Source organism: Zalophus californianus, chromosome 10, assembly GCF_009762305.2.
Source record: "Zalophus californianus isolate mZalCal1 chromosome 10, mZalCal1.pri.v2, whole genome shotgun sequence".
NCBI lineage: Eukaryota > Metazoa > Chordata > Mammalia > Carnivora > Otariidae > Zalophus > Zalophus californianus.
Window position 1 is genome coordinate 78,826,691 of NC_045604.1, and position 13,940 is coordinate 78,840,630.

Here is a 13,940-nt window from a genome sequence, read left to right on the forward strand (position 1 = left end):
GAGATAAACACAATTCCTCAGGGTGCACTGAAAATATGATGCCAAACAAAAGAATGTTAGCATGAAAAAAGTAAAAATAGCACTCTACATGCACAGCTGGGAGACAGAGTTAACAACTCTATCAATTCAAGACCTACATTAGTTTAAAAATTACCACCACCACCAACCCCATCAGCCACTAACAATTTTTAATTTAAAGGAAGAAAGCAAAAAATCATCTGATAACACATTTTGTTCAGCAAAACGGAGCCAAAAGATCTGGAAATGTCATCTACTCAGGCAAACAGGCTCCTGGAGGGTCGTTAGAAGGATCCCAGTAACTTGTAAAAGCTGAGAAGATCTCAGAATGCAGGTGCATAACACATTTTACCAACATACCACAGTCACAACCACGGGAAGAGCTGATCCAGGGCTGCTGAGCCTTGGAAAGAGTGTTACAAGAAACTACTCCCTGCCTTAGAGCCTTTTATAAACTTTCTTAGTGACTGGTATCAATACAAGAAAAAAAAATGGAATCTACTTAAAAGCAAAACAGAAAGTCTATTAATTTCTCTAAGCAACCACTAGTAGGTAAGCCATTACGAACACAACAACAACAGAAACACACAAACAGCAATGGTCTGTCTGCCCAGGGCTGAGGCTAAGGGGCCACATTTGCAAGCACTATTAACCAAGAGAACCTCAACACCACTGAATGGTCACAAGAGAACTTAGTTGAAGACATACATTCATTCGTGTGTGTTATGTATAAAACAGAGAACTTGCAGATTTTTAAATAGGATATGAAAAGGCTACACTTCAGGTATCTCTGTGCCTTAGCACTTGCTTGCTTTTAGTACACTGGGAATGGGAGATATTCAAGTGAGTATTAAGAGGTCTGAACGAACTGAAACAAGTAAAACCTAGCAGGCAAAGATGAGGGGCAAGCACTTCAAGGAGAGTATCAACCTCAAATTCCTCAGCTGTAAAACAAGAAGGATGGACTAGATGTTTCTAAAGTTCCTTGCCTGTCCTTTCAATCTTTCCATAAATCTAAGAAAACAAACAGTGTAAGACAATATACTGCACAGCCATATAACCCAAAAAGATATTTTGTACTTGATTCGAGGGAACTCTCCTGATTTTAGCATCACATCAAATTAGGCCCACCTCTGGGCAGTTGACTTGGTTACCTAGTGGCAAGGCCTATACTCCTCACTAGGCACCTGTGCCCTATTTCCTATCTCCAAATATTGTCTACTTCCAAAAAGAGAACTGCAGGGACCTTCGCAGGGCAAGCTTATTTATCCCATTACAGAGCAAAGAGCTTTAGCATCTTCAAATGCAAGAGTTTACTCTCTGAGAAGTACTCTTGTATCTAGAAGAGATTTTGAAGGTGGAGATGGGGTAAGAAAGTGCATTTTTGTCAAATATTACTTAACAGCTCTTGAGAAACAATACTACATGCCACACAACATTTTATGTTAGAAACATGAGGTATGATGGAACATGACAGATAATCCACAAATGATAGTTTGATGTTTCTTATAAATCCTCACTGATTAAAGCCTAGGGAGTTCAGAGGAAGGGAAAAAATAAAGCATAAAAAGTAAAGCTCCTACTAATCAAACATTCTTTACCCATTTTACCTTCATTAACAAACTTCAAGCCAATTACACTGAACAAAGTCTAAAGTTTCACCTGTCTCCAAAATTCTTCAAGACCAATTTTAGACATTACTTAACACGGTCTGGGCAGTATTCCAAAATCAAACACCAATATTTCTGCAGCATAATAAATAAACTGGCTCCTTAAGTGCGATAAAGACCAAAGGCAGCCTCTTGTTACTTCAGGCTAGATGAATGCATACAGGAACAAAATTTACGAAAACTTTTTGGGTCTTCAAAGCTCTTTGGATTTCAGGATTATGGGCGTAGGACCGGGGACTCGTGGTAATTTTCTTCCCAGCTGAAAAGGTGCTAAGATTCCCTCCTGCTTAGTATGTTGCCAGGTGACAGGATAAGGACCTTTGTGTATTTTCAGACAATAAAGTACTTCAGGATGTCTGAAATGTACAGCCGCACAATAGGGCCACTAGCACTACCAAAAACAATGCCAGACACTACGTAATGATATGAAAAAAATGTTCACACAAGCAAGAAAAAGCAATTTAGGAAATACTATTACTACACAATCCCATATTTTTATTTTGGGAAAAAAAGAAAGAGGGTGGATATGTATAGTCAGAGGACAATATAAACCAAACACATAATGATTACGTATGGCTGATTAAATATCCAGATTCCTTTATTTATTTTTGCTTATCTGTGTTTTTTGCTTATCTGTACTTTCTCAATTTCCTACAGTGAATATCTAATACTTTTAAACAGAAAAAAAATTCACTTTGGAACGTAACTGGAATTAGAAAACTAATTCTTACCTCCGATGATACAGATATATCACGGGGAAATAAAAGAAATGCTTCTGTTTTCTGCATTTCCCCTGGTTCCACCAACAGTTAATTGCCACAAACAACACCTGCAGAGCCAAAAAAGGTTTCAAATGACTATGAATAACAACTGAAAAATTACCAAGATTTTAAAGATAAAAATCATAGAAATGGAACTATTCCTCTCTGAAACAGAAAGTGAGAAAAAAATTATCTCCAGTATTCAAAGAAGGTCATCATCTACCACCACACACAAAAAAAGACAGACCTTTATCTATGGTGTCTAGCTAGGACTCTAGTATTTTACTAGTATTTTACAGTCTAGTCCAAGAGGGAAATGATTTGCTTTGAATTCTAAAGTGAATGAGCACCAGCGAGCTTTTTCTAAGCGTGATTACACTAAAACTCAATGGAAGGATATCTTTTGACAGTCAAACCGAGCATGGGAGAAGGAAAAATAATGTTAGCTGCAAATAAAACATCACAAATATCAAACTCCATTTTTAACAACTATATTAAAAACCAGTAAGAATAAGAGAATTACAGCTATGCTCTAAAATGTAGTATTAAGCAGCAAAAATACAAATTAAATACATATTTATAGGTAGATGCTAAGGTATTTCAGAAGTGTCCTTGTGTCTCCAATCTACTTTGAAAAGTACCCAAAAGAAGATGGGTTCATAGATTAGAGCAGGGTTTCTCAACTTCAGCACTACTGCTATTTTGGCCTTCCACTGTTATGAGGCTTTCTGTATGTGTGTTTTTGTTGAGGGGCAGTCCTACACACTGGTTGTAGGGTTTAGCAGTATTCTTGGCCCATACCCACTACATGCCAGCAGCCTCCCCCCCTCAAGAGTGATCCCCAAAAATAGCTCCAAATGCTTCCGAAGGTCCCCCGGGGGAGAAAATTTCCTCTAGGTGAGAACCACTGACTAGAGGAATGGTAAGAGAAATAAATACATGATCAAATAAGCAAAATAAAATGCCCTTAACAACATTTAACTGGCAATCATATATACAATTCCTTTACCTTTGCTATGTGAAGAAATTTTCATAGTAATACTGAAAAAATATGAAGATTACAAATGAAAAGTCACTTTCAGAGGCCTTCCTTATATGTTGTAAATAGCAATATTGCTCAAAACTTCGTGGAAGCTCTTTAGAGCTCCTTTTAGAGTCCATTTATGAGAAAGGAAAACAATACCTTTACTTAAAGGTGACATCTCGTTTTTTTACTCAAAAACAGGGCACAATCTACCATGTTTGCTAATTTTACTAAAGCAGTGTGGCTTAAACGATTTTTGCCTGTTTCCAAAAATAAACCCCCTCCTTTTCCCTAGTGAGAACACAGAATAATACGTTCTCCATTTGGAAGAAGCTGGAAAAAAAATTTGAAAAAAGCAGTGCCCGTTAGCTGTGGGTGGCACTATAACCTTCACCACTTGTCATGTGATCCTTAGCCAACCGCTCCACCATCCAAGTCTGAGGTCCTGTGCTTCCAAGCACAGGGATGCCAGCGCCAGTGTGCAGAGCTGTCATGAGAAACTGCACAGGGCCCAGCACACCAGAATGCCGTTCCGAAAATCACTCGGAAGGACACCGCTGCTTCAGCTTACAATAAGGTAACAAGTAACTGACACCTGCCCCAAACACAGATTTCCTCCTTGTTCCCCACATGTTCTCTTAATTCAGAAAACTTAGGGAATGCCTGGGGAATGAAGTGGTGACTTCTTTTATGCTAACCTATCGCTTGCCTCCCAGCGCTCCATTAGAGTTCCTGCTTCCTCCCTGGAAGTGTCTGCCAGTTTGGTTATTATTACTTTTTTTTTTTTTTTTTAAGTTAGCTCTACTGCCCAACTTGAGGCTTGAACTCATGAACCTAAGATCAAGAGTCACATGCTTTACCAACTGAGCCAGCCTGGTGCCCCTATTATTAGCCATTTTTAAAGGGGGAGGGGGGTAAAGGGAGTACAGGGAACAGATCGATCCCATGGGTCCGAAGTCGGAACATAAAATCACAATCCCCTCAGAACCAGTGTCCCAAGCAATAAAGAGTTCTAATGAAGAGCTAGATTTAAACAGTACTTTGCACCACATTCAGGGATCTATAATGGTTCAAAAGGCTTTGCTGGGTTGGGCAGAAAGCCTCACCAGCATTTATAACATTGTTTCTAAGAAAAATCAACCCAGAGCTCCAAAGAAACTTCTGGAACTCAGCTGCCTGCATAAATTACCTCAGATGAGTGGTTCTCAGCAGCAGCCTTTTAGAAATCTGTGCGATGCTCTTCTGCTTGTTGCAGTGACTGGGAGGCTACAGGGCATGGGGTGAGCAGGCACTGTGGGAGATAGCCCATGATGCTCGAAACTGCGTTGCACAGGGAAGAATTATCCCCAGCACCCCAGGGCAGTTTGAAATGTCCTGCCCAACAATGAGGCTGGAGAAAACCTGTCTGTTAGTAATCAAGCCCAGGACCTAATTCCATTTCATATGTGAATCCAAAGTATGGTTTTTGTATTCACTGAATTTCTTGGGGAAGGCAACTCCTATGTAAACCCAAGGCAGAAATTACTTTGTTTGGTTCCAGCCTTTACCAAGGGCTGTTTACCGCTTAGGAAACTCGAATCAGTGAGGGCAGTGTCCCCACGGCACCTGAATCTCTAACACAACACACCTCTACCGGTCTGCCCCCAACAGTTCTCCATAAAGGGACCAGGACCTATTTTGCCCGAGCATTTACATCCTGAAACACACATGACCTGACTGTGTTACTTTTGTTTCCCCCACCTTTATAATTATAATATTAGTGGATTGGTTCTTTTGCAATTTAATGTGCAAGGAAGTTTTATCATCTATGAATTCCTTTTCAGGACAGCAAAAGACACCTCATAAAATATTTGTTTTATAAAAGGCAACTGGGATCCACTGGGTTGAAAACCACTGCCATACAGATGACTCATTTGCCCAGCCCTTTGGTCTAGCACAAAGGTTAACCTTCATTAAGTATTTGTTGCATATAGCTCTGGTCCAAGTATTTCTATTTTTTTTTTTTATTTTTACTTTTATTTATTTATTTATTTGGTCCAAGTATTTTTAAAAGGTCAGCATGTTACATTGTAGTCATGACATATAAATCTGTCTTACAGCGGGGCACCTGGTTGGCTTAGTCTGACTCTTGGTTTCGGCTCAGGCCATTGATCTCAGGCTGGTGAGATCCAGCCCTGCATCGGGGTCCATGCTGGGCATGGAACCTGCTTAAGATTCTCTCTCTGCCCCTCCCTACCCACCCCAACCCCATGTGCATGCACACACACGCGTGCGCTCTCTCTCTCTAATAAATAATGTGAATATTAAAAAAAAAGAAAGAAAGAAAATAACTCATGGACAAGTATCCAATGGATATTCAACTAGGCTTTTCAGCATTGAAACCAAACAGCATGGCACCCTGAGATGAACACTGACCTGCATCACAAGGAAACACAGCTCAGTGTTTCCCTCTCCTGCCCCCTCTCCTGCCTCTAACCAACTTATGACCCTCACCATCAGAAATCCTTTTTCTTTACAGAAGGCTTTACAATTTTTTTAAAGTAAGGCTCCTGGCCTTCACCCTGGCTCAGTCAGCCAGCTGGGTAAAGGGGTCTCTCTGGGAACAACCAGCCCTGCACACAGGGCTGGCTCATCTATTTGTAGGCTGAGTGTCAGCATTACCTGGTCTGAAAGCTGACCCGCTGCTTGCTCAATCTCTGACCTGGCAGCAATGGACTGGCCACACCACGGAGCGTAGAAGAACAACAGCACCACCTCTGAGTCCCGGCGAACATGCTCTGCGTAGTCCAGCTGCCCCTGGAAGAGGTCAAGCACCGGAGACCTCGAGGAGAAAAAGCTGACAGGTGGCTTTGCTGGTATTATCACATCTTTTGCTCGACTACAAAAGAGCAAACACAAACACGATTGCTAAGTTTATCTTCTTCTAAAAACAGCTTTATGTGGAGGGAGATCGAAGCTTAAGAGAACAATCTCTGGGATTTTTGAATAAGATTGAATAAGAACATGGAGTTTCTAAAACATCACCGAGGAGTAAAAAATATGCTGTGCTAAGGCAATATTTAGCTGAGAGAATGCGAGATGTGACCAATATGCTGAAAACAACTCTCTAATACTGTCTCCCCAGGTGTGGGGTGGGAAGGCAGCAGAGAGCAGAGGAGAAGGAGGTCTTAGAATAATCCCTATTCTTGCCTCCCACACCCAACACACTCCTCCCTCACCTCTCTGCAACCTGGCTCGCCAAAGGAGCCACTGATCTCCAGAGCTTCAGAACAACCAGTGAGCTTGCTCAGAACTAAAGGGAGGGAGCTCTCGTGGCTACCACTAGTAAGATTTCTATGGGAAATTCTTATCATCGACCCACTCTGAGAAAACATTATGTTTATGAGCTGGAGTTGGCCTGTACTTACCCAGGGCATTCAGGCAAAAGTAATAAATAATAATGTAGTTTCTCCAGATATATATATATATTGGGAAGCCACTAAAATGGAGCGGGGAGGCCAGAAGGGGGAGCCAGCACCTCTCCATGTCAATTACAGGAAAAAAATGATCAATTAGACTCCAACAGGAGAATCCTCAACAGGAAAAGAATTACAAGCCCCAACAGGAAAAGATGTAACAACTCCTACAAAAAGACTGACTACTCCAGCAATCAGCCATTGAAAAACTGTCATCCCCCCCAAACTCTTGCTTCTCTCCAATGGACTTTCTTTCACAACTACCCCTCCCATCTTCCCCCTTCTCCATAAGATAATGTTGTTCTCCTTTGTCTGTGGGACTTGCCTATGATTTGCCACAGCTTGCATGTCCTGGATTGCAATTCTCTGCTATTTCTGAATAAACCCATTTTTCTGGTAAAATAACTGTTTAATTTTTAAGGTTAACAATATCATGATCCAAAGGTTAATAAAGATGAATAACAAAGTATCAGCCCATTTTAACTGGAAAACAGTCTTCCTGAGTACCTGAAGTTCCCAAAAGGGAGAGACCAAGAGAAGACAGAAAAGAATGAACAAGTGGTCTGAAGTCACAGAGCTGCCACTATTTTTCCCATCAAGACAAAATATCTTGGCTGAGGCTGCACCCCACCAGGTGAAAGGAGCTTAATGAACACCTTGAGCTGTTCACACATCTGCACTACCATGGCATAAAACCATTACCGTGATTTAGCCCAGAAACCAACAGAATTAAAAGAGACCCTAGAAAAGATTCAATTAACCCAAAAGGCAGAAAACGACCAAGGAAGGAACAAAAACCAGAAGGCACAAATGGAAAACAAACAGCCAGAAGGCAGGATTATACCCAACAATATCAAATATTACGTTAAATATGTAATTAAATATTACATTAAATATAAAAGGACTAAACCACCCAATTAAGAGGAAGAGAATGCCAGACTAGATAATGAAGCGAGACCTACCAAATGCTGTCTAAAAGAGACCGATTTTAAACATAAAACATAGGATGAAAGCATAGGATGGGAAAAGATAAATTATCTAAATAGTAAGCATAAAGAAGCTGGAGTAACTCATTAAGTGAAAGAATAAACTGGGGTATATTCTTACAATTAATTGTTACTCAACAATAAAAGAACTGATACATACTATAACTGGATGAATCTCAAAATAATTACATTGAAGAAGTCAGACACTAAAGAATACATATAACATGAATGCATTATATAAAATTCCAAAACTAATCTATAACAAAATAATCACACCAGTGACTATCTAGAGTGGGAAGTGGGGCAGGGACACTGACTGCAGAGGGGTACTGAGGAAACTTTCTGGGGAGGAGGAAACGTTCTCTATCTTGACTGAAAGGATGGAGGTGGTTAAATTTATCAAAAGTAATTAATCTGGGGACGCCTGGGTGGCTCAGTCATTAAGCGTCTGCCTTCAGCTCAGGTCATGATCCCAGGGTCCTGGGATCGAGCCCCACATCGGGTTCCCTGCTCCGCGGGGAAGCCTGCTTCTCCCTCTCCCCACTCCCCCTGCTTGTGTTCCCTCTCCCGCTGTGTCTCTCTCTGTCAAATAAATAAAATCTTTAAAAAAAAGTAATTAATCTGTATATGTAAAATGTGCAATTTTACTGAAAATAAAATATACCACCATGAAGCTGATGAGAAAAACATCTTGGCTGGTGTGTCTCCTCCTCTGACAACTCTACCCAAAGTAGGAGACCTCATTTTTTCTCTCTCAGCTCCCTGTTGGTTGCTTTTATACCCCTCACCACAATCAGTAACTGACTTCTTTTACCGATTACCAATTCACTCTACCACATCATTAACTCCCTGAAGGCAAGAACCCTATTTTTTTCACTGTTAGAGCCTCACCGTTTATGGTGCCTGGTCCTCTGAAGTTCGATAATTTGTGAAACGAACCGACCCTCCTACCTCACCTGAACATATGCAAAGGCAAAGTAAATATGAACCCACAGAGATAGACATAATCAAGAACACTCAGAATCAAAGTGTCAGAGGCTCATTTGCTTTACTAGGCATGATCCTAAGGGCCACATCATTATGTTCTATGTTCACATATGTGTTCAAACTAACTTGATAATCTGGCTTCTCAGAATACAGCAAGGTAGCAGGAAGGAAGAACAAGAAGGAAAGTGTGCCAGCTCTGAGACGCCCAGCAGACAGACAAGATATTGAGAACCAAAAAGGAAAACCTAAACACCCAAGACCCTACCTCCTCTAAGAGCCTTGGGTCATTTAGCATTAAGGAAAGAATCCCATGTCCTCCTCTGCATCTAGAAGGTGTTAGCTTCCTGAATTAAGACAGGTTTAAATCTATTACTTCCCGGGCGCCTGGGTGGCTCCGTTGGTTAAGCAACTGCCTTCGGCTCAGGTCATGATCCTGGAGTCCCGGGATCGAGTCCACATCGGGCTCCCTGCTCAGCAGGGAGTCTGCTTCTCCCTCTGACCCTCTCCCCTCTCGTGCTCTCTACCTCATTCTCTCTCTCAAATAAATAAAAATCTTTTTAAAAAAATAAAATAAATCTATTTCTTCCCTATTTTTAACCAAAAATTATTAATATCATAAAGTAGCGGTATTAAGAGAACAAATCTCCTATGTATTCACTCAAACTACCATTTTAACCCTGTCATCAGGGAGCTTCGTCTATGCAAAAGATCTCCAGAACCTGAAAAACTCAGTCACTTACACAATAATTGAAAAAAAAATGTTCACTGGGGCGCCTGGGTGGCTCAGTCGTTAAGCGTGTGCCTTCGGCTCAGGTCATGATCCCAGGGTCCTGGGATCGAGCCCCGCATCGGGCTCCCTGCTCGGTGGGAAGCCTGCTTCTCCCTCTCCCACTCCCCCTGCTTGTATTCCCTCTCTCGCTGTCTCTCTCTCTCTGTCAAATAAATAAATAAAATCTTCAAAAAAAATGTTCACTGAGCAAATGTTTGTATGCTTCAGAAACCGTACTGCAGGTACCCAGGCTACAGCTGAAAGCACGAAAATGTTCTCAAGGGAGACGACATACAACCGAACACGTACGCAACAAACAAAAACCCACAAAAGGATCACTGCTAGGTGGAGAATTTAACAGGGTGAGGTGACAGGGAATCTTTTAAGCCGAGACCTGAATGACAGGCAGCCATGCAAAGAGATGAAGAAGGCCCTGCGTGACGCGTTATCAAAGGCTCCAAAATTCCCCTCTTTCGAGATGATTCTTCTACTAGTCAAACTGCATGCTGAGTGTTAAATAACACAATCTGAGGGAAAGTGTAGGTCTGTGACAGCCAAACAAAGGAAAATAATCCACTTAGTATTACTGCTCTGCGTGTTCGGAGCGGCTCCTAAAGTCCACCAGCCAGATAAAATACGTGGCCCATGGAAAAGCAAACATTAACCAGGGAAGACAAACATCTGCCTCTGCTCCACCAGAAACATTCACAAGTTTCTATCTAACTCTTAAACTTGCTACAGGTTTTTGAGAAACTCTACCGAGATCAAAGATTTCCTGAAGATTTGAAGGCTCAGTCTCAGGTTCGAAAAACACAAGAGCTAGTTGCAAGCAAAAAGGGCAGGTTGCAACTCCCAAATTTTGTATGAAACGTGCACATTACACCTCCTTCTGAAGAGGATCTGAAGCAGCTTTGAAATCACAAAATGCAAAAAAGGAAAATGAACATATGCACACACACACATACACAGATACAGACACAACTTTTTCCCTCCAAAATCAGGGCGAAAGGAAAGGGAGTAGGATGCAGTCAAGGGGATTCAATGAATAGAAGGGCAGGTAAAATAAAGATTAAAGGCCCCAAAATGCACAATTATTGTGTTTCCACCCCAAATCAACCTTTTTTATATTATCTGGTTTGAACTCAGCTAAGCAACCAAAACTGAGGAGGGCTGTCCCTTATTTTAGGCCTGGTGCTATTAATAAAAATAAAATTTTGAAAAAAATCCTACTTTCTCGTAAGCTCCTGTCTTCATTAATGCAACAATCTTAAAAGTAAAATAGAAGAAGGGGGTCAGAAATGTTCGAGCCTACAACAGTATCAGGACACCATTCAATCAAACAAGACTCTAAAAAATCAAGTTCAGTCTATTAAAAGACTCTCCAGCTTTGCCAGTGGCATAGGAAGAAGAGGGACAGGCAAGCGGCCATTCACTGGCTCACTCCTATTCCGAAGCAGGTAGGTGCTCTGCCTGCCACAATGGATTTACACTCTTCCTTCTTCCCCAAATCTCAAAGGACTTTCTTAGCTTTTTAAAGTCATGTTCTTTCAGAAAAAACACGAAGCATTATTTCTATGGACGAACGGATGTCAGTAAGTTCCCCACCCCTGGAGCTGCGGGGAGTCGGGTGCGGGGGGGGGGGGGGGGGTGTCAGGGACAGACACGGACGTCCACACACAATGGACCTCTCTTCCAAAATTGAACCCAAAGACATCTTGCAATTCCACGTTGTAAAATACTTCATATATGTTCCTTTGCGCAGCACATGATAAAGAGCGAGGTTAAGAGCCTAGTACCTAACAATAAAGGATTCAAATTCCAGCTCAGCCATTTAATAGGTGGGTGTGATTTGGGGCAAGTTTTGTAACATGACCAAAGCTCAACTCCTTCATCTATAACCTAGAAGGATAAGAGTATATCCAGACTTTACTGGGGACTGAGCCTTTACTGGGTCCATACTAGGCTCTCAGATTATGTAGTAAAGAAATAAATGCACTGATGTAAGTGAGCTGCAGTGCTCAAGCAAGCAGTTTTGTTCCCCAGGGGGCACTTGGCAATGTCTGGAGGCATTTTTGGTTGTCATATCTAGGGCTGTGTGCTATGGGTATTTAGTAGGTACAAGCCAGGGATACTGCTAAACACCCTCAGGACAGCCCCTCTGCCCAAGTGCCAAGGATGAGCAACCCTGCTGGTACTTGGCAAATGATCAATAACAGTTATCATAATTTGTCTCCTTTCACTGAAATTCCCAAACCTCTGACGCCTCTCTGACAACAGAGACCACATGCTATGCTCAACACACTCGGTAAAAATGTTGCAAGTTGAAATCTTCCTCTTGGCTAACAGGCCAGTCAGTTGCAACAGACTTACAAATTGGGAGTCCGAGAAGATACACTGAGGACTTGGGAGACCAAAAGTACTCGTGAAATTTAAAGTACATTTTGTATTTGGGTACCTTCCCCAAAAGAGGCACAGTAACTTTAATTTTTTTCCTGTTCACTATGGTCCAGCCTACCCAGGCCTTCCTTCCAGCTCCAGTAAAACTACAGCCCTGTCCAGATTTTGCCCCTATTGCTCCCTCTACCTTGGACACTCTTCCCCCAAACCTTCCCAGGGCTGGCCCCTTCCTCCTCCCCGGGTGAGCTTCCTAGGTCTTGTGGTCACGAAGGCCTTTCTGCCCCACCCTCATTCCTTCTATTCCCCGCAGAGCACTTACAGAAGCCCTTTAAAATTATATTAAGTTGTTTACTGCCTGTCCCACTGGAAAGGAGAGTGGGATTTTTATCTTCAACGCTCACCTGGGTGAGTGTTACCCACCGCAGCAGCACGTGTGGATGAATAATCGTTAGATCGATGAGTGCACGAATTGTCGAAGGGGTCTGGGGCTCTTAACAGTTGTGAATCATTACACTTGCGGCATAAGGGAAACCAGATGGGTGTTAAATGAGGGTCCTACAGCCTGGGCAGAAGTGACAGGTGCGCCCCCCCCCCAAGAAACCCCAACAGGTGACGAGCAGCTCAGAACGTGGCCCACTAACTTCGGTGCTAAAATGGGATGAAGGAAGGGTCCCGAGTAGCACCCGAAAACCTCGCCCGGTTGGCCGGCCGGCCCGCGGGGAAAGTGGCGGGCACGGCCGCAGGCTGAGCAGGGTCGGGTCCGTGGCTCCAGGCGAAGCCAGGCCTCACTTCCCCCCGCGAAGGCCGCTCCAACCCCGGACCCTGCGGGCCCCGAGCCGGCCCTGCGCCGCCGGCCGGGGCCCCGGGGCTGCGGGCCGCCTCACCTGCAGGTAAACTTGAGAGCGACGAGCAGCGCGCAGCCGAGCGCCACGGCCCCGCAGAGCAGCTCGGGTCGCCGGCGCGCCATGAGGGAGGCGCCGCGCAGCCCGCGACGGAGCCGGCCCGCCGAGGACGCTCCAGCCGGGGCCGGGCTGAGGGAGCCGGAGCCCGCGGGGCCGCCGCCGCCGCCGCCACCCTCGTCCTCGGCGTCGTCGCTGCTGCTGCTGCTGTTGCCGCCGCCGCGGCCTCCGCATTCCGACATTACATGCTCCCTGTCGCCAGCTTTATACCGCCGCCGCCGCCGCTTCGGGCCCGAGGGCCCGGCCCGGCCCGTCGCTCCCCAATCCCGCAGCCAGCCGCGCCCGCTAACCCGGACCCTCCACGTCAGCCACACCGCCGCCGCGGCGCCCGCCCCCGCGCAGGCGGCTCCGCCCCCGCCCACGGAGTCTGCGCGGATGCCGGCCCCTCCCGGCGGCCCCGCCCCCCCCCCGGTGATCCCGCCTCCCGTTCAGGGAGTCTGCGCGGATGCCGACACCGCCTGACAGCCCCGCCCCCAGCGGGCCCCGCCCCTCGCCCACGGAGTCTGCGCGGATAGTCGCGCCACAAGCGCCCCTGCGGCCGCCAGCTGTCGTCCCACAGGCTCCGCCCTCCGCCCGCGGAGTCTGCGCAGGCGCGGGTCGAGCGTCCGGCCAGTCCACGACGGGATCCTCCCAGCGCGGGATCTGGGAGCTCGGGAATCCGGGAGTCGCCGCTTGGCCTGCTGAGTCTTAAGTGCCATGATGATGATGGCAGTCGTGCTCGCGAGTCCGTACAGGCCCCGGGGAACATAGGTGCCGTTAATTATCCCCGCTTAACCTTACGAAAATAGATGCAGGGACGAGAGGTGCCCAGGGTCCCACAAGTGAGGCGGGCGGGAGAGGTCATTCGGCCTCGGTTTGCACGTCTGTAAAATGGAGGGTAATAGCAGTACCTCTCCCACAGGGTTGTTTTGAGG

The 13,940-nt window shown here is 44.8% G+C and overlaps 1 protein-coding gene across 5 annotated transcripts in view; it reads right to left on the reverse strand.

Annotated features, from left to right (window-relative positions):
* Positions 1 to 13,340, reverse strand: part of TXNDC11 (thioredoxin domain containing 11) — a 59,314-nt gene extending 45,974 nt beyond the window's left edge. For 2 of the 5 annotated variants that reach the window (XM_027613377.2, XM_027613376.2), the window contains exons 1-3: positions 12,952 to 13,340; positions 6,135 to 6,351; positions 2,420 to 2,517 (exon numbers count right to left, since the gene is read on the reverse strand). In XM_027613377.2, the coding sequence (XP_027469178.1) occupies positions 2,420 to 2,517; positions 6,135 to 6,351; positions 12,952 to 13,208 (572 nt within the window). In that variant the 5' untranslated portion in view covers positions 13,209 to 13,340. Of the gene's footprint in view, positions 1 to 2,419; positions 2,518 to 6,134; positions 6,352 to 12,951 lie in introns of those variants that run through there. The other 3 variants (XM_027613378.2, XM_027613380.1, XM_035722533.1) reach the window with 3 other exon arrangements.
* Positions 13,341 to 13,940: the final 600 nt, after the last annotated feature.